At 43.0% G+C, this 23825-nt stretch overlaps 1 protein-coding gene across 2 annotated transcripts in view; it reads right to left on the bottom strand.

Moving 5' to 3' along the window:
* Positions 1–21145, bottom strand: part of ARL6 (ARF like GTPase 6) — a 36255-nt gene extending 15110 nt beyond the window's left edge. The window contains exons 1-4 of one of the 2 annotated variants that reach the window (XM_075061974.1): positions 21122–21145; positions 13321–13470; positions 9826–9887; positions 694–762 (exon numbers count right to left, since the gene is read on the bottom strand). In XM_075061974.1, the coding sequence (XP_074918075.1) occupies positions 694–762; positions 9826–9887; positions 13321–13443 (254 nt within the window). In that variant the 5' untranslated portion in view covers positions 13444–13470; positions 21122–21145. Of the gene's footprint in view, positions 1–693; positions 763–9825; positions 9888–13320; positions 13471–20084; positions 20170–21121 lie in introns of those variants that run through there. The other variant, XM_075061973.1, reaches the window with a different exon arrangement.
* Between the last annotated feature and the right edge of the window lie 2680 nt (positions 21146–23825).

Genomic DNA, 23825 nt, shown 5'->3' with positions numbered 1-23825 from the left:
GAGATGTGTTTTGAATTATTTATACTAACAATCCAGTATAAACCTACAGTGAGTATTATGGTTTAATCAGAAACACATAGCTACATCTAACAAAAGCTTGATGTCTCAGTACAAGAATACTTAATGAGACTACCATAGCCATTATAAAGCACTGGATAACTCCAAGCCAATTAGTTTAGAAGTGGAATGTTGCTTAAACCTTTGTTTAAGAACAATATTTTTAGTAACAGTAGTAGCACAAGAACCACACTCCTCCATGACTCATATAAGTTGCTTATAAAGCTATCATCATAAATTTTAGGACTAATAATAATCAAAGAGCTAGTAAAACCACACTTTTTAATTTTCATATATTATAAAACCAGATGGGACCATTATGATCATCTAGTCCAACCTCCCGTATAATGAAGGCTATAGGCCTTCCATGAATTAATTCCTGTTTGAACTAGAGTATACCTTCTAGAAAAATATCAAATCTTGATTTAAATTTTTCTGGTTATGGGGAATCCACCACAGTGACTGTTGTGCCAATAGTTAAATACCCTCACTTAAAAATGTGCACCTTATTTCCAGTCCGAAATTGTCTAGCATCAACTTCCAGCTCTTGTAACTTGTTATACCTCTCTCTAAATTTTAAAAAAATATTTAGCTACTATTAACAGCAATGTTTTAGAATTTAAAAATATTACTCACTTGTAGTAATGTTCCCACAGGTTTCTGTATCTCCCTTGACCTGACATGTCAAACACGGTGAAAGACAAACTGAAAAAGGAAGGAAGAGTGAGGTACAGATCCCATACAACAAAAAAATATTTTCCTCATTTTCATTTAACACTTTTAAAATGGACAGTTAACGTAAAACTTAAAAAAAAAAAAATCAAAATAAACTTCCATATGACACCAACCCCCAGAGCCTTCCTGCCAGTTTTTGTGGTTGTACAATCATAACTTCCCATTAAAAAAATGTTCTCTCTTCCCTCTTCTGCTGTGTGAAAGACCCACACACAAAAGAACAGGGAAAATAACTGACTACACAAAGTAGTATCAAATATAAAAAGGAAACAAGTCGGGAGTGAAATGTTTTTTCTTTATGTCAATCATACAGAAACAGTGTAATAGATAAATAAAATTCAGATGGAAGTGTGATTTTTAAATTTCATGGCATGCCTTAATATGCACAGATGGCTGTCATTGACTTCAGTGGGCAGAATTATCCCTCAAGAAAGAATTCTTACAATGTAATATTTTAATTTGCTCAACATTTGAGTACTATTGGGTTTCCCCAAGCAGTTAGGCAGACAATGGTCTTCTGTATCTTCAGCATTTAACCCAAACACTAAGTACAATCATAAGTCCACTTATGAAAGAGTTACAAAACAACATTTTGATCAACTTCTGGAATCAAATAAGAAGCATCCATATAAATGAAGCTAAGTAAAATGTGGGCAAAGCTAGCCTACTGACATTATTTGTGTTTGTATTAAGTTCCGTATGAGGGATTGTCTACAGAGGGAAACTGACCAGGTTGCTTAGTGCCCTTAAAGGACACAGGTTTCTAACTTCTCTGACCACTCTTTCCTCCCTCTCTGCAGCAGGAACCAGCTCCAGCAAGCTCCACACATGGCCAGCACAACTGGAAGCAGCAGGAGAGGGACCTCTGGTCACTCCTGACTTCTTGAAAATTTGGAAATAGAATGAAGATTTTCTAAAAGGTGAAAGTGAAGCTGTGAGTAATCTCCCAGCCCCTCAGAACAGGAACCAGCCCCATGAACAAGGCTCTCCTCTCTTACAAAGAAGGATACTTGAGCCCCAGCCCTGTTTCTTCACCTTCACAACCACCTGCTGGTCAGAAGGCCACTATATAACTAACCATTTCCCTCCCAAAGCAAGTAAGAGCAATAGGGGGAGTCATAACACTGATAGTATACTTCCAGAAAATGGATATCTGATCACATTGATGTTTTCTCTTGTGGGGATCAAGCCTACCTAGCAACGGTAATGACAGTGGCAAGACTTCCATGGATGGCATGCCACCACGCTTCCAGCGCACCCAACACTACTTCAGGAACACATTCCTCAAGCTCCTCCCCTTCCAAGGACTCAAGCAGGTTGCTGCACCAAAAAGATATACAGGAGATCTGCCTTTCCTCTAGCATCTAGCAAACAAGACAACTGTTCCTTAACTTGGACCATTCCGTGACACAATCCACTTCACTTATCGTTGTTAAATTGGGAGGAACAGCCCAAGAAAACAGAAGAGCATATATAAGAAACCAGATTCCAGACATCTTATCACCCATACACTGCACAGGATCATTATTTAGGAATAGGTCAAAAGAAGACAGCACAAACCACGCAAACTAAAATTGATGTTGATTAATACAAGATCTGCCATTAGGAAAAAACTGAAATAGTGACTATGCCAGCGATGAAGCACCTGAAAAAGGCTGCATCACTGAGACGTAGCTGGATGACACCAGGAGCCCTGTGCTAGTCCAACCAATTCCTCCAGGATAATCAGTACATCACAGAACAAAACAAGACAAGAAGGCAGGCAGCACTGTATTAATCATCTCTGCAAACATCAAATGCAACAGAGGTCCCTCAAGAAAGACAACTTCTTTCAAATTCATACACTTATGCTAGAAACCAGAGCCAAAGCTAACAGATTTTATGCTAATTTACAGGCCACCACAGACTCAAGGATTCATCATAAAGGAGCTCAGAAATCTTGTTGGCAATGGTGGTGAAATACACACAGATTACTCATCATTTGACATTAATAAAATCAACAAGGCTACAAGGCAAAAGCCCCCAAACTCATCTCCTCACTTGCCTTCCTAGGAGTTTCACAGGTCATCTCAGGTGTAACTCAAGCAGCTGGTTTACTATGGACCTGAGCTGGAGCCTGTATGTAAGACAGAAGTCATCACAACCTAGCCATCGTCTTGAATGGGCTATGGCCTCATTAAAGCAGTGGTCAGAGACCTTCCAGCTTGCAGGCAACATGATAGACCAATAATCCTGATCTGACCGAAGAGACTCTCATATGCCAATATATTCCAAAGCCTGCTAAAGGACAACAGCACTCCATCCACACGGCAGGGAGTCAAAGACCGAGTGAGTCATCGTCGTATACTATTCTACACCATTGACATGCTGGCCCCAAACAGCCCCTTCCTACTAAATCGCCCACATGCATCTGATTGGTTTTCTGACACTGTGTGCTGGATGGAGAGAGGGATGGAAACTCACGTACAAAAATGGTGGGAAATAAAGGCTGATGCACACAGGACCAAATATAAATTCCTCAAAACCAATGGTGGGCTGTATTACAGGCCAAGAGAACTTCTCTATCAGCCTCCACTGAAACTGCCACATCCAGCCCTAAGTTGCTATCCAGGGTGGCAAACTGCTTTAACAACTTTGAGTGCCTACAAACTGCACCAGTATCGAGCATCAAGTGCTGCAAAATACTGTTATCTTACATTCCTGAACAATTCATTTGGGAAGTCTTCTTAAACAGCATGGATCCACTCACCTGCACTCCCACAGTTCAGTACATTTGCTCAAGAAGTTCTGGATGCCCAAAAAGAGTCAACCTACTTGAGAATCCAACCCATGCCCCTCTTCCCTTGGTGCCACTAGCATTGGCTTGGTGCTATTAGCATCTGGTGCCACTCCTGTCCTGACCAAAATAGCCAACACATCATTCAGAGAAGGAATCTTCCCTTCTCCCTTCAAACATGTACTAGTCCAATCAAGATGGTTCTAGAAAACAACCACCCAATGTCAAACCTCATATTCCTAAGCACGTTCACAGATAAGCTACTGAAGGCCAAGTTTTTCATCTAACTGAACTGAATACTCTACACCAGGCACAATCTGGATTCAGGCCAGACAATGGAACTAAAACAGCTTTAGTGTCATTGATAGATGAGCTCTTCTTGCCAACAGATAGAGGGCAGACATCCATTCTCCTCCTCATGGACTTCTCTGCAGCATTTGATACTGTTGCCCAGGAGATACTGCCATCTCATTTGAGAGAAGTGGCAAGGTTACAGAGTAATGCACTAAAATGTTTTGGGTGCATCCATCCAGGAAGGACTCAAAGAGTACTTATGGGAAACTACATCTGAATCACTAGACCTCTCACTTGTGGAATCCACAAAGAATAATTCTCTCTCCAGGCCTTTCCAACATCTACATGCAGCCACTAGGTGAACTGACCAAATGATAGACTGAAGTGTCAGTAATATACACATCACTTACAGCCACACTGTCACTGTGACTCAGTGGGTCACAGCTGAGAATGCCAGATTCAGGACAGACTGCAAGAAATAGGACAGACTCACCGCATACCTGTGGTTATTCTATTATTAGATTATACCAAGTCAATAACAAAATTAAACTTCTGTATCACCACATTGGTTAGCAAGAAGTCAAAAATGCAGTCTTTTTAGGCATTCCAGCCAGACACTGGACTCTATGATGAGCCATTGTGGGAAAACCAATTTTATCAAACAAAGGAGTCAGTTGATCTCAAGAGATCAGCCACACAGTCAGGTCAATATACAACTCAAATCTTACCCAATAATCACACTACTGACAATCCTTTAGAGTAATTAAAATTTAAAGGTTTATTAATAAAAGAAAAGAAGACGAGAGTTAAAACGGTTAGTAGACAACATATACATACAATAATTGCAATGTTCTTATATCAGGTTTGTAGCAGTGATGTTATAGACTGCTGGCTTGTAAGGTTTCTCTGGTAACTTCCAAAAGATTGTGGAAGACTGGACAAAATGACCAAGGAGGAGTATAAAGATATTGCTCAGGCATGCAGGAGTGAAATCAGGAAAGCCAAATCACGCTTGGAGTTGCAGCTAGCAAGAGAAGTTAAGAGTGACAAGAAGGGTTTCCTCAGGTATGTTAGCAACAAGAAGAAAGTCAAGGAAAGTGTGGGCCCCTTACTGAATGAGGGAGGCAACCTAGTGACAGAGGATGTGGAAAAAGCTAATGTACTCAATGACTTTTTTGCCTCTGTCTTCACGAACCCAGACTGCTGCACTGGGCAGCACAGTATGAGGGGAAGGCGACCAGCCCTCTGTAGAGAAAGAAGTGGTTCAGGACTATTTAGAAAAACTGGATGAGCATAAGTCCATGGGGCCAGATGCACTGCATCCGAGGGTGCTAAAGAAGTTGGCGGATGTGATTGCAGAGCCATTGCCCATTATCTTAGAAAACTCATGGCGAACGGGGGAGCTCCCGGATGACTGAAAAAAGGCTAATGTAGTGCCCATCTTTAAAAAAGGGATGGAGGAAGATCCGGGGAACTACAGGCCAGTCAGCCTCACCTCAGTCCCTGGAAAAATCATGGAGCAGGTCCTCAAGGAATCAATTCTGAAGCACTTAGAGGAGAGGAAAGTGATCAGGAACAGTCAGCATGGATTTCACCAAAGGCAAGTCATACGCTGACTAACCTAATCGCTTTCTATGAGGAGATAACTGGGTCTGTGGATGAGAGAAAAGCAGTGATGTGTTATTCCTTGACTTTAGCAAAGCTTTTGATAACGGTTCTCCCACAGTTTCTGCCAGCAAGTTGAAGTGTATGGGCTGGATGTTGGACATATAGGTGGATAGAAGCTGGCTAGATCGTTGGGCTCAACAGTAGTGATCAACGGTCCATGTCTAGTTGGCAGCCTGTTTCAAGCAGAGTGCCCCAAGGGTCGGTCCTGGGGCCGGTTTTTATAACTTCATTAATGATCTGGAGGATGGCGTGACTGCACTCTCAGCAAGTTTCCAGATGACACTAAACTGGGAGGAGTGGTAGATACGCTGGAGGGTAGGGATTAGGATACAGAGGACTAGACAAATGTAGAACTGGGCCAAAAGAAACCTGATGAGGTTCAACAAGGCAAGTGCAGATCCTGCACTTAGGATGAAAGAATCCCATTCACTTTACAGACTAGAGACCGAATGGCTAGGAAGCAGTTCTGCAGGAAAGGACCTAGGTATTACAGTGGATGAGAGCGGGATATGAGTCAACAGTGTGCCCTTGTTGCAAGAAAGCTAGCATTTGGCTGTTATAAGTAGGCACTGGCAGCAGATCGAGGATGTGTTATTCCCTCTATTCGACATTGGTAGGCCTCACCCGAGTACTGTGTCCAGTTTTGGGCCCCACCCTACAAGAAGAATGTGGAAAAATTGGAAGAGTCCAGTGAAGGCCAACAAAAATGATTAGGGCAGGAGCGCGAATTATGAGGAAGAACTGGGATTAGACTGCAGAAGACAAAAATAGGAGGATTTGATAGCTGCTTTCAACTACCTGAAGGGTTCTAAAAAGGTATGGATTAGACTGTTCTCAGTGGTACGTGATGACAGAACAAGGAGTAATGGTCTCAAGTTGCAGTGGGGGAGGTTTAGGTTAGATATTAGGAAAAACTTTTTCACTCAGAGAGTGGTGAAGAAATGGAATGGGTTACCTAGGAAGGTGGTGGAATCTGCTTCCTTAGAGGTTTTTAAGGTCAGGCTTGACAAAGCCCTGGCTGGGATGATCTAGTTGGGAATTGGTCCTGCTTTGAGCCGGGGTTTGGACTAGATGACCTCCTGAGGTCCCTTCCAACCCTGATATACTATGATTGGAAGGTCCTCAGTCCATAGTCCAATATGTTCCTTTTAGTTGTAAATCCACAATCCAGAAAATCAGAGCAGGAAAGAGGCAAAATGAAGTCATCCCAGGAGTCTTCTACACTCTGCCATGTGGCTGGACATTTTCTGTTTCAAAGAAAGCTCACAGCCCTGTCTATGGAAAGTTACTGGCACAAGAGGGAGTCCAAGGTCATAGGAGCATATCACATGTCCTTACATGGCTTAATGACTCATATGGGGTAGCGATGGCCTATTGGAGCCTGAAGTATCCGCAGGAAGAGCCATTGGGGTAGAATGAGTTTCTTCTATGACCCATTGTGAGAGCGAAGTGTCTTTGATGGGCCATCAACACAAAGCTGTCTACTTAGATTACCCCTGAGGGAATTCTGCACCAAAAAATTAAAAATTATCTGCACAATATTTTAAATTCTGCATTTTTTTTCCAACACATGTTTGCTCCAGCATGGCAGTGGGGAGCACTGGCCACTGGCTGTATTGAGCTGGGAGAACACCCTGAAGTGCCCACATCCCCCGGCACAGGGACTCAGCAGTGGGGCTGCACCTGACCCTGACACAGCACAAGAGCTGGGCCTGCCACAGAAACACCCTGGGGCCCTGCCCCTCTGTGCCAGGTGGATCCAGCAGGATCCAAGCGTGGAGGGACTTAGTGTGGGGGGAGAGGTTTCTGTGTGGGACAATCTGGATGTGGGCAGCTCAGTGGGAGATCTGGATGCACAGGGGCTTATTGGGGGGTTCCGGTGCAGGGGCAATGGGACTCTACAGGGGATCCAAGTGAAGGTGGTTGGGGCTCAGCAGGGAGGGTCTGGGTGGTGGTCCCCCCGGCTTCCCTGCCATTTTCTGCAGGGAAGCACAGGAATTCTGTGGGAAGGGGAGTGCGTTTTCTGCGGGCATGCAGAATCCCCCAGGAGTACTAGATATAAATCGTATTTGGTAGATGGTGCCCAGGAATACAGCACACATGTAAGATGCCAGTATATAGTCAATATTTATAACTTCAGATACAAAAATGATACATGAATAAACACAAGATAATCATACTCAGCAAATCATAACTTCTCCATTGACATCTTAAATGACATGCTTTGTACAAGATTTGTTGCAATTATCTAACAGTGGCAGTATTAATGATATGAATGGTCATATTTCAATCACACACCAATATCATCAAGTAGCCCAGTGATTGGACAGCTCATGGATGAACAGTTGGCTCAAGCTTCATACACCTGAGAAAGACAGAAATGATGCTGGTAGAAGAAAACATTTTGAGGAATTTGCAGCTCCAATGCAGTCTTCTTTGCTTGAAGGTGCTCACGCAGAATTCATTAATTTGATCTGCAGTTTGAAAGAACTCTTGGATTCCTTGATGATGCTAAGCTCTCTCATAGGAGCATTTGTGATGAACTCTTTCTATCATCTTCAGCTGACTAGGAGACTTCAACGCATCCTGGTGAACGACTACCTCGCCTCTGTTATTCATGACTTCATCACTTCTCAGCCAGACTACAACAATGTGATAGTGATACACCAGGACATGAAGCCTTCAGCACACTTAGGAAACTTTGATTAGAAAATACACTTCTCAGCAACACAGGCCACCATGAATACATCAAAGCTGTTCTCTGTTCTCTATACTTGACTGTGGTCAACAACTAAGCTCCTCTGGCACAAGGGAACTTTCTACAATAACAGCATATAAAGCTTATCTGTGTGGCAGACAGAACTTTCTCAGGGGCCAGTAAGATTGTGGAATGAAATCCTTCACAAAAGTAGGAACCATCACAAACCTTACCGCCTTTCACTCTAAGTGCAAAGTGCATTTCTTTGTGCTTGCCTTCTCTAACATAAATACATACCACCACCACCACATATATTTAAGCAAAAATTGCAAAACAAAACAATAACCCTAAAGCCCTACCAAAACAAGACACTTTACTGCACACACTTCTCGACCTGGGAGAGGATGAGAGAACAAACACTACATGACTGATGTGCAGTCACACTGCTTAATGCACTGCTGGAAGGTACTCAGGTACTATGGCGTTGAGCACAGTGTAAGAAGCTATATATATAAGAAGATTCCAGGAACTCAAGTACCAGAGGTTTAACCGTGTTAGTCTGGATCTGTAAAAGCAGCAAAGAGTCCTGTGGCACTTTATAGACTAACAGATATATTGGGCCATGAGGTTTCATGGGTGAATACCCACTTCGTCAGATGCACGTAAACACTCTTGTTATGTATAAAAATGTGACTGCCACTCTGCACCTCCCCTGCTAACCAACTCAAAAAGCAGATAAAGGACAGCAGTACAGAAGGATGTATCCTGTCCTCTCCTAGCAGTGGTCAAAACATTATGCTTTGTAGGTGATACCAGGTGATCCAAAGCAATTACAAAATATTACTCCCATCAATCCCAGTCCAAGTAAGAAACTCATGAATGCAACCGACAAAGTGGGTATTCACCCACGAAAGCTCATGCTCTAATACGTCTGTTAGTCTACAAGGTGCCACAGGACTCTTTGCTGCTTTTATGAATTTCTTGCAGGTCTCCAAACCAACATGCCACACTACTTTGAAGACTGCCTGCACAATATTTTTCAAAATATTTTCAAGTTACATTAGGGGTTTTTCATTATTCTCCCATATTTTTAAAAAAATTTTTAGGCACACAAGTGGGATGTGTTGAGGCAATTGCCAGTCTACCATCCTTCTTGAAACTGATGATTTCCCCCTCTTTTCCTGACTTTAAACAATGGAACTTTCATATCGTCAAGGCTACAGCCACCATTTTTCAGTTAATCAGAGAAGACTGAGATCCCTTCAAAGTATCTCAGTGATACTTCTTAACCTAGTACAGGTTAATATTCAGTGATTTGAGACATGCCTAAAGACTACACACACGGAATCAGTAGAGTCCCAGCCCTACTGATTCTATAAGTGAGGTCAGGAATCAAAACCAAGTCTCTCATGCAGTACTGCAAAATATTATTGGCCTCTTCACACATTAGAGAGCAGCACCAGTACATACAACATATCATGATACAGCAACATGAGTGACTCAAATGACACTTCATTACGTCACCACACATCGTCATGTTTGATTACATTACATTGAAAGAGAAAGACTAATTCTGTGTACACAAAAGTGGTGTTACCTGGATGTCTTGAATTTTTCTATACTGAATCCTATTGTTGGAACTATGTCTTGAGTTTGAGCCTTAAAAAGAGAAAAAAATCATGTTTTACAACAAACTCATTAAGTTAGAACACAGCTACTGAAATGTAACTATTTCTAAATTATTTATATTCCCCCAAATTTTGGTGCAATATATAACATTCAGGAAACATTTGAGTAACATAGAAGACCTCTGCATGGACATAGCAGGTAGTTAACATACTTTCCCATGATTTCCTCTATCTCAAGATCCAAGTTTTGGATTTTCTAGCAAAAAAAAAAAAATGGAAACCTTGCATTACCTATGGCCAAGGCTCAGGAGTGAGGATGTTTCAGCCTTAATACTGAATTCCCTTGCTTTTGCAACAAACTTTAAGTTATAGTTTCTGTACAGACTACATACTGACCAGAGCTAAGTAACATATTATCACAGAAAGTGATAGCTTTCTGGGTTGAAGAGTTACCAATGAGGTCAGAGTACAAAGAAGCCAAGTATTTTTACCCTCTGGAGGTCACACTTTCAACCCAAAGAGAAGTAAATAGAAAGAGAAAGAATATTGGGACAATATATCCTATCGCAAGCTACATCAGGAACCTATTTACATTGGGAAGCAGTAGCTTGAATTTTTAGGTTCTTATGTTGACCTAGTTTTTAGTCAACTACCAGAGCACTTCAATGAAAGTACCCTGCTTACCAAAGAAGGGAAGGTTGGGACAAAACAGAGCACCACAGGTCAACAAAAAGCCTGGTTACCAGAGCAACTTTTCTGGAAAGTTGGTGCAATATGACAGAATCTTTCAGAAAAAACAACAACAAGGCTGCAAAGAGTCCAGCTTTTGAGAAAATAAGAGCCTCTAAAATCTTATTTATAAAAGATGTTTACAAGCAACTGGCTTCCCCCCCCACATATACACTAAAACTGGCTTAGTTTATTAATTTTTAAAACCATTATGAAAAAAAAAAGTCATTTTCACCACCTCAAGAAGTAGTTTGGCCAGCAGTTTCCATCATTAAGAGGTCACGACACTGCACTAAACACAGAAAGTACAACTTTCTTTCAAGGATATCTTATACTAGAAATTACAGATGACTTCTTTGAATTTTATAATTAAACAGTGGAGAACAAAATTCTAGCTGGCAGGTGGTAAAGGGAGCTGGGTTGTGTTTGTTTTTTAATGCCTCTCTCAAGCTCTCCTTCCAAGGTGACTGCTCAGCCTGAAATATATTCATTGGCTTTGTACTCTGATCATTAGCTGACAGTTCAGAGCAATTTGTCAGGTGAACTAATTCATTTATCAGAATTAGTAGTTTTCAGGGACTCTGATCTAATGAAGTTTGTTACATTTTAACAAATTAATAAAATAAATAGTGTTATTGCATATTTTCACTTTACAATATATTCACAAATAACTACCATAATGTGACTGATGAAGTAAACAGGAGGAGATAGTTTCTACTTGCTTTACTCATATAATTAGCTTATTTATTTTAGGTTTTTATTGTGCCTATCACTGCCATACCTTAGTGCTAACTTCAAGACTTAACACATGCTCTGGATACTGCACTATAAAAACAGATATTATAAGAAGATCCAAGGTCATCACTTTTGAGAACTGTCAAGGTTTTTCCCCCACTCTGAACTTTAGGGTACAGATGTGGGGACCTGCATAAACACCTTTAAGCTTAACTACCAGCTTAGATCTGGTCTCGCTGCCACCACTCTCAAGTACTAGCTCCCTTTTCTGGACAGTCTTGAGAGACTTTTTCACCGAGTTCCTGGTGAACACCAATCCAACCCTTTGGATCTTAACACATGGAGAATTTAACCATCCCTCCTCCTCTCCCCCACCAATTCCTGGCGAGTCCAGATCCAACCCCCTTGGATCTTAAAATAAGGAAAAATCAATCAGGTTCTTAAAAAGGCGGCTTTCAATTAAAGAAAGAAAAGGTAAAAATCATCTCTGTAAAATCAGGATAGAAAATAACTTTACAGGGTAATCAGATTCCAAGAGCCCATAGGAACCTCCTCTAGCCTTAGGTTCAAAGTTACAGCAAACAGAGGTAAAATCCTTTCAGCAAAAAGGAACATTTACAAGTTGAGAAGACAAAAATAAGACTAACATGCCTTGCCTGGCTGTTACTTACACATTTGAAACATGAGAGACTGGTTCAGAAAGATTTGGAGAGCCTGGATTGATGTCTGGTCCCTCTTAGTCCCAAGTGCGAACAACCCCCAAAACAAAGAGCACAAACAAAAAAGACTTCCCTCCACCAAGATCTGAAAGTATCTTGTCCCCTTATTGGTCCTTTGGGTCAGGTGTCAGCCAGGTTTCCTGAGCTTCTTAACCCTTTACAGGTAAAAGGATTTTGGTGTCTGTGGCCATGAGGGTTATAGTATGTACACAGTGAGGGCTGTTCCTTCCTTTCTAGTTATGAACAAGACAAACATGAAACATCAGTAATTGTGCTGGTTGTGTGGTACTTGCATCTTCCCAAAAGTTAATTTTATAGTATTTAGTTCTACCTTTCATAGGATCCAATTACATTTTATCGAGCAAAATACTGGAGACAAGGAAATTAGGCAGGCCTCTTCAGTACCTTTATAATTGCAACCTCTTATAATGACATGATTTTGCAAAAAGTCTCCTGCCTTTAAGATATCAATCCCATTAAATATATAAGGATATTTAACTAACAATACAATGTTAGTGAACATTAAGTGGTGGACTCATGCTGACACAACACATCCAGAATCCTTGAATGCATGGAAAGTAAAATGTAGGGAAGAGTCTCCAATTTTCATCCATAGTACACTTATTACCCCAAATGTCATAGTTACTAGTTATTCCAGACCAATATAAGAGCAATATGTACCTCTTCATGGACACTCGTTACACAGACTTGATGGTGAACTCACACTCTCTTTTTAGCAATGGATTAGTACTTCTGATGGTCATAGTCCATTAATTTGGAAAGTACTAATGCTGACTTCACCATAAAAGTTTTACATTCTCACTCTTAATTTCCTAGCTATGTAGCAGCATCTTTAATCATTAATAGTTTAAGACAAAGATAATGTTGTTTACAGACGAGTGCTAGTTGCAGTAAAACTACTTGTCCCAAATAAATGAAGTTTCAAATTATAATATTTATTTCTTCAAAATAAAAACAGTTTACAGCCCACTTTTAATCTCATCCATCATAAACCCTTCTTTATCCTGTGATCTGAGAAGACACTAGGCATATTAGTAGGTGGTGGTGGTTGGTTATGAAACACAATTTTAAAAATATGTATATACACATATATAAAGCCAGGTTTGTAATTGGACTGAAGTTTTATTAATTTTATTTTATTTTTGGTATTTTTATACATTATATTTTCTTAGCTTATAAACAGACCTTCACTTTTTTCCTCCATCAACTTTGCAATAACATTTGGCAAGAGAGAGTTAGCAGTAAACTGAGGCTACTTACGTTTGAAGGTTTAAGTTTATTAATGATAGTTGTTTTGCCACTATTGTCCAACCCAAGGCACAAAACATGAACCTCCTTCTTCTTCAGACCAAGCCATCCTGCTAGCTTATCAAACAATCCCATGATTCTGATTCAATGCACAGAGACCACCTGTGATTCAGAAGAACGAAAAGGAAATCACTATTTAAAATGGTTATGGCACCAGAGGTCTAGCACAGTAGGTAGGCATGTGGGTCAGAAGTCCTCAGGCTTTTAATAGGACAATATGAATAAGACCCTATACAAGCAGTGTCACGGAAGGTTTGGTTAATACAGAAAGTAAACAGAGTATAAGCTGATTACTAGGAAGAAGCCTGACACAAAAGTAGATTGTGCTTATATAGACAGTGTTATAAGTAGCCAATGTCCTTGTCAGTATGGCTAGCCAACGAATCATTAGTCAAAGTGTTCTAGCGATACAAATGCAAACAAGACTGCAGCACTTCATTATCTCTTACTAAACTTCACCAATGAGATTTGTATAATATTTTAAACTATCAGAAGTCCAGCCAGTCATCACAATTTACATCAGGGATGGGCAACCTTTCAGAAGTGGTGTGCCAAGTCTTCATTTATTCACTCTAATTTAAGGTTTTGCGTGTCAGTAATACATTTTAATGTTTTTAGAAGGTCTCTTTCTATAAGTCTATAATATATAACTAAACTATTAGTGTATGTAAAGTAAATAAGGTTTTTAAAATGTTTAAGAAGCTTCATTTAAAATTAAATTAAAATGCAGAACCCCCTGGACCGGTGGCCAGGACCTGGGCAGTCTGAGTGCCACTGAAAATCAGCTCACGTGCCACGTTTGGCACGCGTGCCATAGGTTGCCTACCCCTGATTTATATAATAAAATTTTCATGTTGTAATTTTTCAAAATAACATTTGCCTTTTCACACACCTGCTGTAAGGTTATTGAAATCAAAACTGTAAATAAAGTACGATTAATTGAAACTATAACTGAAATGAGTTATTTATAATGGTATTAAGAACTGTATATTAGGAAACAATTAACTGTAAACAGAAACTGATTATGACGGATTAGTCAGAGATGTAGCCAGACAACATAACACACTGCTACTTGTCAGAAGGAAGCCAAATTGTTGCTTAGGCCCAGAAACTATCTTTGTTCAGCAGTAGGGGACTAAAAGGAGATTACGTTGTGAATTCTCTGACAGCATCTGCTTCGACATACTGCATGTAGAAAAATGAAGAACTGGCAGTCCTTGAAAGCTATAATCAGGGAATAATTTCAACATATGATAATTGACATTGAACGTCTATGGCACTCTAATAAAACATACATAATGTCAAAAGAATTTTCAGGAGGAAAACAAATTTCCACCCCATATACAGAACAGAACTATACACAACTCAGTTCCAGACACTGTTGGTGAATTTAGATTACCAAGAAACTTCCTGGAGGCCGGGAGAAGGAGGAAAGGAAAGCTGATAGAGACTATTCAATCCCATTAGCTCAACAACCCCTTACAATATGAAAACCAAGATTGAACATTTAACTATTAAATTCTAAACACATTTAAAAGAAATTACACTTATTTTACTCACCACATTAGCTTAAAGTACATGAGGGAAAAAGTGGCTGTAGCAAAAAGTCTACTTAGAACAGATTTATAATTTCTATTATGTACTGTGTCTGAAACACTCTACTACGGGAATTCTACTAATATATTGTGTAGCTATATGTTCAGCAGCATATGTCTTGATTAAGTTGCTACCGAAGTAGTTTAAGTTATTTGCTATTGGTAGTATTTCCTATACAAATAGGTGTTTGTCAACGAAATGCCACAACTGGTTAATTTTCATTTTTCTTCTAGCACTTCTTGATTCTGTTTGGTCCAATAAAAGCTTTTTACATTTCTGGATACAAATGTAAAGCTTGTACTTTGCCAAAACGAACTGACAAGAATACTGTTCTCCAAAACATGCCATTTTGTTGTCTGAACAAGAGATTTGCCACTATTCTGAAAGAGTAGCCAAAGAGAAAAGATACTTTGTTGAAAATTCTATAGTAAAGTACAATGACAAAGTACATTCTTTTTTCTCTTTTAGCAGACTTGGTCACTCGTGATAGTTTGATGATACAACAGAGTCATTCCAATGTTGATAGAATGAGCAAAGCACATAAATGCTATAAAGGTACACACTTCCCTTTTGAGCTGATGTTCTAGAAAACTGAAAACTTACCTTTACTAAAACCTACAATAGTGATCTTAATGTAACATAGAAGTTATATTTTATGTTTGTTTATTTTTTTAAGAGCATGAAAAGTCAAGTTTTCAACACCAACATTAACTCATTCACATTACACACATCAGACATATTTAATGGTCAAGTATATCAACATGAATATTAATCAAAGAACAAATTTAACAAGAAAATACAGGAACAGAATATACTACATATATGCAATGCTGCTCAATTAACACTGCTGTTGGGACCTTCACGTCTTCACTTTTTTTTTTGAAGTGATTTCACCTAGGCCGTTCTATTGTGGCAACAGCTATTTTATTATAAATATTATTGTTTAACAGCATAATAGTGTCATTGCTTAACATAAAGGTATAAACTTCTAAAATGAGATTAGGATTATTTAAATGCCAACAGTGGGGACTGGGTGCCAGCCTTTACAGCAGTAGCAGACAGGTTTCTGCAAGGCTGGGTTAACAAAGGTTTTAACTTCACCAATGGAGAAAGAAAAAAAGTTACTGTTTTAAGAAAGTCAAGCATTTGCAAGATCCATAGGACAAAGAAAAAAATGCTGTTAGTGCCCAAAATCTAGGAAGCTAGTACTTTTTGTCATTATTATTTTTCCTCCCTAAACATTAAGCCAGTTTGTTTGAAAGACAGCATTGTGTGTGTGCGCGTGCACATACACACGGGTTTCCATAAAGCACTTACAGGCTAATTCATGGAAAGAGTCCTAGCAGTGGCCTAGAAATTCCACCGATCTACCTCAATATGTGGGGGAACTTGATGGGGCTGGCAGTGAAAAGCGACAGCCCCAGCCATGAGGAAGGGAGACACTAGCAATGTCTTAGAAGCAGATCCCATATCCTTGCTTAAGCCTACTGATCCATGTAGGCAGGAAACATGCAGAGTGATGATACAAAGGAGAGAGGGGCTTCAGAAGACTGCAAAAGTCTTAGATACAAGATGAGCATATTCTCAAACAATTTCTGAATTGCTTAAAACGTTATTTTCTATCCCACTAAAGCAGGGGTGGGCAAACTTTTTGGCCTGAGAGCTGCATCTGGTTTCATAAATTGTATGGAGGGCTGGTTAGAGGAGGTGGCTGTGGCCTGGTCCCTACCTCGTATCTGCCCCCCTCCCCTCGGACTCCTGCCCCATCCAACCCCCCTGTTCCCTGACGGCCCCTCTGGGACCCCTGCCCCATCCACACACCTCTGTCCCGACTGTCCCCTGACCCCCAGCACCCCATCCAACCCCTCCTCTCATTCCAACCCTGGGATCCCTGCCCTATCCAATCGCCCCTTCTCCTTGTCCCTTGACTGCCCCCTGCTGCCCCATCCAAACCCCCCTCCTTCCTGACTGCCCCCCAGGACCCCTGTCCCCATTCAATCCTGTTTCCCCCCAATCACCATCCACATCCTCACCCCTGACCACCACCCTGAACTCCCCTGCCTTCTGTCCAACACCCCCTGCTCTCTGCCCTCTTATCCCGCTGCCTGGAGCACCAGTGGCTGGAGCCAGGCCATGCTGCCACCACCACACAGCACAAAAACTGGGTCAGGCTGGGCTCTGCAGCTGCACTGCGGCAGGAGCTAACAGCCCTACCACCCAGAACACTGCGCTGGAGGCAGAGCATGCAAGATGAGGCTCCAGGGGAGGGACCGGGGGCGGGGGGGTAGCCTCCCGGGCCAGGAGCTCAGGGGCTGGGCAGGACAGTCCTGTGGGCCAGATGTGGTCCGCAGGCCGTAGTTTGCCCACCCCTGCACTAAAGCAAACAAGTGGGCATGAAGTTCACAATCCTCAATGAGATCTTTATACTTACCCAGTTTCAAACTGAGGCCATTTTTTCTAGCAGCATTCCATAAATAACAGTTTATAATTTTATTAAAGAACACACACAGAAAAATGTACTCCCAGGCACCTGCCCTTAACCCTCCAACATGCCCTTCCCCTAGTTAAACAGAAAAATGACAGAGTTAAGTTAATCTTCAGGAAAAAACTAAACATGAACATTTTCAGAAACTCGTGTGTGAAAACAAGGAATTTTACTGGAAGTTCTGCATCTCAACTACAAGAGATGTGAATAGCACCTTCTGTTATAAAGGGAGCTAGAACATTGTTGATCCCTCCCTCCCACCTTTGTTTCTTGGCTTCCTACTCCACTAATCAATAATTGTCAATGCCCTGGATAACACTAAGGAGCAGCATACCCCAGTTGTACATAAATGCAAGATATAGTTTTAATCAAATATCTTATCAGGGTCACCAAAATCAAAAAGTGGGTTATAACCAAATTTAAATCCATTTAGAAGATATGAACAATGCTTCTAACTCATAACAAGCAAACAACATTAGAAAAAAAAATCAAGGATGATACTCTCAATTTCAGCCACAGAACTAGAATGAACAGAGGCCAACAGACAAGAATGAATTTAACTTAATAAATGCCATAGAGGAAACTCAGAACACGGAAACCCCACAGATTAATGTTAAAGCTTTTTTTTTTTTTTTTTTTAACTTCATGTGGTAGACAGTGCCATAAATGAAAGGTAAATAAATGTGATGGATATTTTAAAGTTCAATGTCACAAAACTGTGACACATTATGAGTCTTGTCTACTTGAGGAAATGAGATATGTTTAGCACGTGACAGCAAACATGTTAACATTGTTTAAAATGCTGTGGGGAGACTGGTACAAGGATAAGCTGCAAGGGTCTGGGACAGAAGGAATCAGACTTCAGAGTGAAGAGAAAACATAGGCAGAAGGTTTTCGGCAACCATTTGAAAATATTCTTCTCAGAAACTAGACTAGAACCCAGGATCCAAAGTCTTAAGTTTCTTCTGCAATTAGCAAAGAGCTATGAAACCCACAGGCAAAATGTGTCCCTCCTCTCCCTTTAGTGGCTGGCCCACAATGATAACTCTGTTATTCTCAGTCAGAAAGCTCAAGTGGCACAGGTGGAGCTAAAGGTCCAAACACTGCTGATGAACCACATGGATGTCAATGAGTTTACATCGCCAGAATTACTATGTAATGCAGGGCAAATTCCTGAAACCAAACTTCAAGCGGTCACTAATTCTGTGTTCCTCATTTTCAGGGTGTCCAACTTACAATCCAGCGGGCTATTTGCAGAACTCTGAGCAAACACAGCTGCAACTGATGTTAGCTGGAGCTCTGCTTGAATAGATAAGATGCTATATAATATTAAGTACTCCAAAAAAAAAAACAGGCCATAAGCACATCATATTGGTCACCCCAAATTAGTGGATACCTTGGATATTAACATCTCTGTCTCAGGTTCCCATCTGTTAAAAAGAGGATACCACCATCTGCTTGTTAAGGTCTCACCAGTACCTTGTACAATAGTATAGTATTATCTCGAATACTGCATGCAATTCTGGTCTCCCATTTTTAAGAAAAATTATTCAGACTGGAACAGAAGGGCTACTAGGATGATCAGAGGAATGGAAAACATATCTTATGAGGAGAAACTCAAAGAGCTTGGCTTGTTTAGCCTAACCAAAAGAAGGCTGAGGGGAAGTAGAATCACTCTCTATAACTACAAAAGAGAAATAAATACCAGTGCAGGAGAAGAATTATTTTAGTTAAGAACCAATGGCTATAAACTGGCCATTACCAAGTTTAAATACGGAATTAGAGGAAGGCTTCTAAACATCTGAGGAGTGAGGTTCTGAAATGGACTTCCAAAGGCGGTAGTGGGGGCAAAAAACTTAACTGTCTTCAAAACTGAGCCTGATACGTTTAGGGAGGGTATGGTATCATAGGCACTGACCTCCCTTCTGCCCGGTGGCTGCTCAACCTCGCCCCCTGATCTCTTCCTGCTCCTGTACCATCCTACCCCCATTCCACCCCTTCCCCAAAGTCCCCACCCATCCTATCTTTTCCCACCCCAGCCCTGTCCCCTTCCCCCAAGTCTCCACTCCTGCCCTGCCCCTTCTCTCCTGAGTGCATGGCATCCCCACTCTTCCTCCTCCCTCCCAGAAAGTCCTAAGTGCCACTGTATGGCGGCAGGTGGGAAACGCTGGGAAGAAGGGGGGGAGCAGGGATACAGCATGCTTGAGGGGGGGCAAGGCAAGGAGAGGGGAGCTTGGCTGCCAGTGGGTGCAGAGCACTCGCTAATTTTTTCCCGTGGGTGCTCCATCCCCAGAGCACCCACAGAGTTGGCACCTATGTATGGTATGATGAGACTACCTACAATGCCACACAGCTGATCTGCAACTGCCAGCAGCAAATATCTTCAACAGCGGGAGACAGGACACTAGATGGGGAGAGCTCTGAGTTACTATAAATAATTTTTTCCCAGGTGTTTGGTTGGTGGGTCTTGCCCACATACTCAGGGTCCAACTGATTGCTATAATTGGGAGTCAGGAACAAATTTTCCCTCAGGTCAGACTGGCAGAGAGCTGGGGTCCGGGGGCGGGAGCAGTCTCCTTCCTCTGCAGCACGGGTCACCTGCAGGTTTAAACTAGTGTAAATGGTGGTCACTGACCTGAAGATTGCAAATCATGATTTGACACCTTCAGTAACCCAGCCAGAGGTTGTGGGTTTATTACAGGAGGGGATGACTAGATTCTGTGGCCTACAATGTAGAAGAGGTCAGACTAGATCAGGGGTAGGCAACCTATGGCATGTGTGCCGAAGGCAGCACACAAGCTGATTTTCAGCGGCACATTCACTGGCCTGGCCACCGGTCCGGGGGCTCTGCATTTTAGTTTAATTTTAAAGGAAGCTTCTTAAACATTTTTAAAACCTTATTTACCTTACATACAAAAATAGTTTAGTTATATATTATGGACTTATGGAAAGAGACCTTCTAAAAACGTTAAAATGTATTACTGGCACGCGAAACCTTAAATTAGAGTGAATAAATAAAGACTGGGCACATCACTTCTGAAAGGTTGCCAACCCCTGGACTAGACGATGTCCGGCCAGGCTTTAAAGTTTGAGTCTATAAACTAACATCTCTTGCGTCTGTGAAGCCCAGGTAGCACCGTGCTAAGGAAAAACATACCAGGGTATTAATCATTCTGGCGGGGGCGGGAGGAAGGCGGAGCTGCACCCTGCCGTGAATAAGCGGGGGACAGGGGGTAAGGGTCAGACATTGACTAATGAGCAGAAACAAATCACTGAGGAGCTGCTGGCTCAGGGGCCCGAGCGTGCTCTGAGCCAGGCCAGACCCTGCGGCAGGGGCACTGGGGGAGGGGAACGCCCCGCCCCGCCAGGGACCGGCGCAGCTCAGTGCACGGGGCAGGACCCCTCTGTTCCCGCCTTGCCCGCAAGGGGAACTAGCATCACCCGGGGGCACCGACCCCGCAACAAGCGGCGCGCACCCGGCTCCGGCAGGGCAAAGGGGGAGGAACAGGGACACCGCCCCGCCCCGGGCCGCGCCCAGCAGCCTCCTGCCCCCGCCCGTGGCCCGGGAGCTCGGTTGCGTTTCACCCCTTCAGCGCCTCACACTCACCACGGCCTCCCCACCCGCCGCCGCTCGCTGGCCCCGGCCCCAACAATCACCGCCTGCGTTGTTACCTAGGTGACCACGCCGCCACCGGCGCGCAGTCCTGACGGGACCCCGCCCTTCCTCCCACAAGCGCCGTTACCCCACCTCCTTCCAAGCCCCGCCCCTCCCCAGTCCTTCGTGCGTAAACCCCTCCCCCTTCGGCGCTAGCCCCGCCCCCTCCGCTGAGTGGCGGGACCTGTAGGTTCGGAAATCCGCAGTGCAAAATGGATCGCAGCGACCCCGGCTAGGGGCTTCATGTGCTGTTGCCGGTGTCAGGCTCATCGTCCACCTTTTGCAGGAGAGACAGGCATGCGGAAAGGAGGACAGTTCCTCCCCCCCAACTTAGGTTTGCCCCCCCCCCGAGGTCTGGATGCTCCATTATGTCTTCCGCACCTTGCCCAACTTTGGACACAGGCACTAGGAAAGCCAACTTCCCCAACCCCGTCTCCAGACTTTTTCAGAAGTGATGCAACTGGAGACAGCCCTTCCCAATCCCTTCCTCACTCCCATTCACCAAAATGCCCCCCAAAACTCAGATCTGAACCAACTCTTGACTAGGAGGCGTTTCAAAATCTGCCTCTGAATATTCCACTTTAGAGCTATCATTATTGTGGAAATTGAGGTCCAGAGCAATTATGTGATTTACCCAGGCTCACACAGAGAGGCTAAACTGAGGCTCAACAAAGATATAAATCTAGCTGCTCAGATGGCTGATAGAGCTGCAATACTGGCACATTTCAGATATTTAAAAACAGGGCAGGTGTCCTCTCCCCCCCCTTTCCTGGCCTGCAGGAAAAATGGATGTGGTGTGAGTATTCAGCCATTACTAAGGGAAAGGGAAATCAATGATACAAGTTTTGCATTATTTCTGAACATGGCAAGGGTTATGGTCATTTTTAATCTTTTATGTGAGTGAATTCCAAAGTCCAAAGCAGGCACCTGTGAAAGTTCTCTCCTACACTCACCTTCACCTCCCTAGTCAAAATTTCCATGGTTCCAGTGGAACACACAGCTGTTACGGAAACTTATGGTTGGAGAAGGAGCAAGCAGTAGGCTTTGAATATAAGAGGAGGAACTTTTAGTTCAACTGTTTCATCAGTAGAGAGCCTAGTACAGAGAGCGGAGCACTGGGGGAAGCGGTGATGGTAACCCAAGTTCCCAAGAAGACAAACTAGCACATAATGGTGGATGAAATGTCTTAAACCATTTAGGGCCTATCTCAGGGGCAAACTTTTTGGCCTGAGGGCCACATTGGGCTTCCAAAATTGTATGGAGGGCCGGTTAGTGGAGGCTGTGCCTCCCCAAACAGCCAGGCGTGGTCTGGTCTCCGCCCTCATCCGACCCACCCCCGATATTCCCCCCTCAAGACTCCTGCCCCATCCATCCCTCCCTCCAGGGCCGGCTCCAGTTTTTTTGCCGCCCCAAGCAGTGAAGCAGGAGAAAAAAAAAAGAGATAAAGCTGCAATCGGCGACAGCTCTACCGCGCCGCTTCATTCTTTGGCAGCAATTCGGCAGCAGGTTCTTCCCTCCGTGAGGGACTGACGGACCCACCGCCAAATTGCCACCGAAGACCTGGTTGTGCCGCCCCTTTCCATTGGCCGCCCCAAGCACCTGCTTCCTTTTCTGGTGCCTGGAGCCAGCCCTGCCTCCCTCCCGATCCCCTGACTGCCCCTCCTGAGTACCCCCTGCTGCCCCATCCAACCCCTCTTCTTTCTGACTGCTCCCCTGGGACCTCTGCCCCCATTCAACCCCCCTGTTCCCTGCCCTCTGACCGTCCTGCCCCCTATTCACACCCCCGCCCCCTGACTACCACCCCAAACTCCCCTGTCCTCTATCCAACCCCACCATCTCCCTGCCCCCTTACCACACTGCCTGGAGCACTGGTGGCTGGCTGAAGTCAGCCAGCCCACCCCGCAGCACAGAGTACTAGGTCAGGCTGCGGCTCTGCAGCTGCACTGCCTGTCAAGAGTTCACAGCCAGTGGCACAGTGAGCTGAGGCTGTGGGGAGGGGGAACAGCAGGGGAGGGGCCAGGGGCTAGCCTCCCAGGTCAGGAGCTCAGGGACTGGGCAGGAGGGTCCCATAGGCCAGATGTGGCCCTTGAGCCATAGTTTATTCACCATAGTAGAAAGAGCAGAGGTGGGCAGAATTCTAGAAGGAGATAGATTGATTATGCTAGACACTGCGATGGAAGGATAGTGGTGTTATTTTGTATGTGTATTGCAGTAGTGCCTAAAAAATTCGTTCTTTCTATAAAAGCTGAGATTCTCCCAAAATCACTTGACTCAAGAAGCTGAGGCTTTAAGAAAAGCACCAGTGATTATGAATCTCGTGACAAAACTGCAAGAGTTGGCAACAGCATGTAAGTTACCCAGCATGTGAAATAAGTCTGATTATAAGAGAAAAGTTCTGTACTGCATTTAAGGCATTATGAAGACAAAGCCTGCTCACACTTTTAGATTTTAAACTTTTAGGGGCTGGGATTAAGTATTTTGTTTAGCACTTTTTTCCTGTTGTAAAGTACAATGTATAGCTGTGGCATTATGTGAATAATAACACAATAACTAATATGTGTTAGAAACCTGCTGCCATGTGCGATTGGAAAGTCAAATCTCTACTGCCATTTCAGAAGAGGAGTTACAAGTAGCATTTTTCAGTGAAGACCAATGCTCACAGACCCAGTTTATGGAGACTGAATGAAACTACAGAGCTGTAACAACAAATTTAAAAATGTT

The sequence above is a fragment of the Chelonoidis abingdonii genome, chromosome 1, assembly GCF_003597395.2.
Source record: "Chelonoidis abingdonii isolate Lonesome George chromosome 1, CheloAbing_2.0, whole genome shotgun sequence".
NCBI classification, from domain to species: Eukaryota; Metazoa; Chordata; order Testudines; family Testudinidae; genus Chelonoidis; species Chelonoidis abingdonii.
The sequence above is the reverse complement of the archived record's forward strand: the minus strand, read 5'-3'. Positions and strand labels throughout refer to the sequence as shown.